Below are 3,486 nucleotides of genomic sequence, written 5' to 3'. Positions count from 1 at the left end.
CCTTTGATATAATTAATCGAAAGAATAACTGCTAAGGCATATTCGACAGTTTGAACAGTGGAAATTTGAGAAATCGTGGCTAAGAAATCACACTTGGACAAGAGACTGGTATTTTCAAAGCAAACAGCTCGCTTATCATATTCACAGTAAAGATTGAAATAATAAATAATAATAAATAAATTTAAATTTATACCGCGCAGTTTCTATAAAAATATTCAACTGCGCCTTCCAATAAATATTAAATTAAAAATAAAATAGAAGTTCAAAATTACAATTCTAAAATGCCATAAATAAATAAAATAACTTCTGGATAAGAACTTCCTAATATGTCTGATATTATAAAAATTATAAAATGCACTACTGCATGTTTTGGTAATATGTACATCCATATCCAAATGCGGCTCAAACCATGTGCCCAGATTACGGAATGATGGAGAGGGACTAATATTATAGACACCTTTGTGAGCTGCTTCCTTGTCCTAACAAGCAGAAACTCAGTCTTGTCATCATTAAGAATTAATTTCCTCACACACATCCACTGTCTGATGTCTCGAATACAATTTTCAATGGCAGTGACAGCATCCAACTCACCAGTGCCAACACTAGGACTAAAGGACAGATACAACTGTGTGTCGTCCGCATAAGCATGCGCAGTTGGTAAATGGGACTCCAGGAGATCTAACAGAGCATATTTTGTAATATCTATCTGGTATGGCATGTTACTCGTTAGTAATAATAAAATTATGAATAATACTTTGTTCCCTTCAGTACAAATGTACTTACTTTGCTATATCGAACAATATTTCACACCTTGAAATAATTTAATTATTTCTCAAGGTTCTATATTTACAAGAATTTCTAACAACCTTCCGGCTTTAAAAAATCATATGCACTTCATCGTCTACAAAAAAACAAAACCATTCTTTCTTATGGAAATCACTTAAGGATCCTACACACAACAGCACTTTAATTCCATTTTGCAACTTCCAGTTTTAATTTTACTTTTGTCAATATGTCTCTGACGTGAGTAGTGCTTCCTAGCTGTTGCAAGGAGATGAGTTAGCTTATTCCTATGTCTTACAACATAGCCATTTTACGAATAGCCACTAAGTAATTTTTACGAGAGCGGCTAACTCCCAAGCATTTCCTGACCTTAGTAAAACATCGTATTCTATAATCAAATTATAGCAAGTCTTGAACATTAATATCCACCCTTTTGGTTTCATTTCAAAGAAAGTTTCTACCTTACCCAAGCAACGGTAATAAATTCCCATTCGATAAACGATTATTGGGTGTAAAGAGAAACTAACCGAAACTCCTTGCTCTATGTCAGTCTGTAAACACAGCTGATAAAACAAAAGGATTTAAATATTTCCATCACTTCCTAATACGAGAAGCATCGCTTAAACCGTAAAATCTGATCCTACACTTACTAGTTATAACCAATGTTACTGTAAGATTTTCAACATAATATTTACAACAGAAGGCTACGAGCGCCGGATTTGTAATCCGAAAGTCACGGGTTTAACTCCCTCTCTTACCGCTAGCTGGAGTTGTTTCACCGTTGCCGACCATGACCCTTACCCTTACCTAGGGAATGCCCTCTGTGATAAAAGTTAAGTTATAGAAATGCACGACAAGCGGTTGCAAGTTCGCACGGTTTGAACAGCTCGACTATGAAGGGAAAAGAGGAAGGAGGAACCAGGTATTCTTCCGTGTGGCTGTTCACATCAAATGTGCTTCATGGTACAAGTTGAGTGCGGTTGGGTTGCTATTATCTCTTTCATTTACCTCGACAAATTCTAGCTGAAAACCATCGTAAGAAGCTGCTTGAAATTCTACATTGTCGTCATTCCAGTGTTTATTAATTGTGGTTGAAATGTTGTTTGTGCGTTCCATTTGCGGAAAGAAAGTTCCTTCCGAATACAAACCAACTCTGTCTGCCTGAGAAGCTTCTACGTCAAGATTCTGCCGTCGTTTGCGCCAGAAGTTCTTCAAAGCATCTTTAAATATTGGCATCCTAAAGGTGTACACGAATGGATTGACCATAGAATTTGCCAGATGAAGAGCATTCACGAACCAGTGAACGGATAGGGGAATGCACTGCTGGCAGAAATCTCTTAAAGTGTACACAACAAAAGCAGGCAGCCAAAACACAAGCGATGCGGCGATTACTAGGAACATTGTTCTTGAAAGTCGCAAGTTATGTTCAGTAGGTCGATTGATTTGGGGTGCTATTTCAACTGATGTGTTACGTAATCGATTACGTATCTTAATATAACTTGCACAAACAACCGACAGAGCAGTAAAGTGGAAAACGTGGATAGAGAGAGTAAAATATTTCTTGTCCACCTTTCTGTAATACATTGATAATAAAGACTGTCCAGCCGTGCATAACCCAAATACCCAGGCGATCACAATACCGTTAATGTAAACCCTAGTGTTTGTTACGCGATGGCGAAGCGGCCATAGCACCGCGTAAGCTCGCTCAAGAGAAATAAGAGCAAGGTGAAACATCGATGTGCTTGATGCAAGGAGTTGAAGCGCTGATAAAGGATTTCTTGTTCTTTTTGTTTTTACTGTAACAGTGGCCATCTTACTAATTTTCCCGGTTGATAGGACCAGGGGTTCCGATATTCCCACAAGCAAATCAGCGACTGCCAGGTTGATAAGTAGCAAAAAAGTTCGCTTTTGATGGAGTCTCTGTGTCCAAAAGACAAAGATGGCGAACGAATTCCCAATGATGATAAATACTGCTTCCAGTATGTAGATAATGATGAATGTAATGGCCGTTGAGTTTAGCATATCTGTGTAAGTAATTTTGGCTTTGTCTTCTTTTCCACCTTAGAGACTTTTTGCGTTCTGTAGCGAAAATCGGAAGAAAGTAGATGCGTTCTGTTCCACGTAGATAACAGAATGCCCACCTCATCCCAAGTTCAATTTAAAGACGTCATATTTACAGTCTAAATTAAATAGTGAGTTGAAATTGAAATGATAGTTATGTGGCTGTCAATATTCAATGATTTATGATTTTCGTCATAGGCCGTCAAAGTTGTTTAGCTGTTAACAAAATATAATGATACTTGTGCGTGGATTCGAGACGAGGCTGAATAGATATTCTGCCTTTTTATAAATAAATGAATATAAAGTCTTGCTAGTCAAAAAGTGCTCCATTCTTTAAAGCAAAATTAGATATTTTATACGGGGAAATACTGCCTTTTACTGATTACTGATAATCGATGATAAGTACGTTCGTTTGTCATTTGCTAATGTTATAAATATGTTGTACAGCCACATCAGTCCATGAAAACGATGAAACCCAAAGCATCACGTAAACTGACGTTTTTTCCCAAAATAAATTTGTTTTAATAAAACACCGTTTTAGTACTATAAAAAAAGCAATTCCTCTGTTTTATTGTTTATACTTCATGTTTGATTTGCAGACCGCTGCTACTTCACGCAAGTGACGCTTTTATATTTGCCTTT

The 3,486-nt window shown here is 36.9% G+C and overlaps 1 protein-coding gene across 1 annotated transcript; it reads right to left on the bottom strand.

Moving 5' to 3' along the window:
- Positions 1–828: 828 nt before the first annotated feature.
- Positions 829–3,043, bottom strand: LOC146471243 (adenosine receptor A3-like). The gene has a single exon (XM_085121070.1). The coding sequence runs from the start codon at positions 2,803–2,805 to the stop codon at positions 1,726–1,728; it is 1,080 nt and encodes a 359-aa protein (XP_084977196.1). The 5' UTR covers positions 2,806–3,043; the 3' UTR covers positions 829–1,725.
- Positions 3,044–3,486: the final 443 nt, after the last annotated feature.

The sequence above is a fragment of the Pavona decussata genome, unplaced genomic scaffold (genome assembly GCF_977016875.1).
Source record: "Pavona decussata unplaced genomic scaffold, jaPavDecu1.1 SCAFFOLD_105, whole genome shotgun sequence".
Classification (NCBI taxonomy): Eukaryota; Metazoa; Cnidaria; class Anthozoa; order Scleractinia; family Agariciidae; genus Pavona; species Pavona decussata.
Note: the sequence above shows the minus strand (reverse complement) of the source record. Positions and strands in the feature narration are given on the sequence as shown.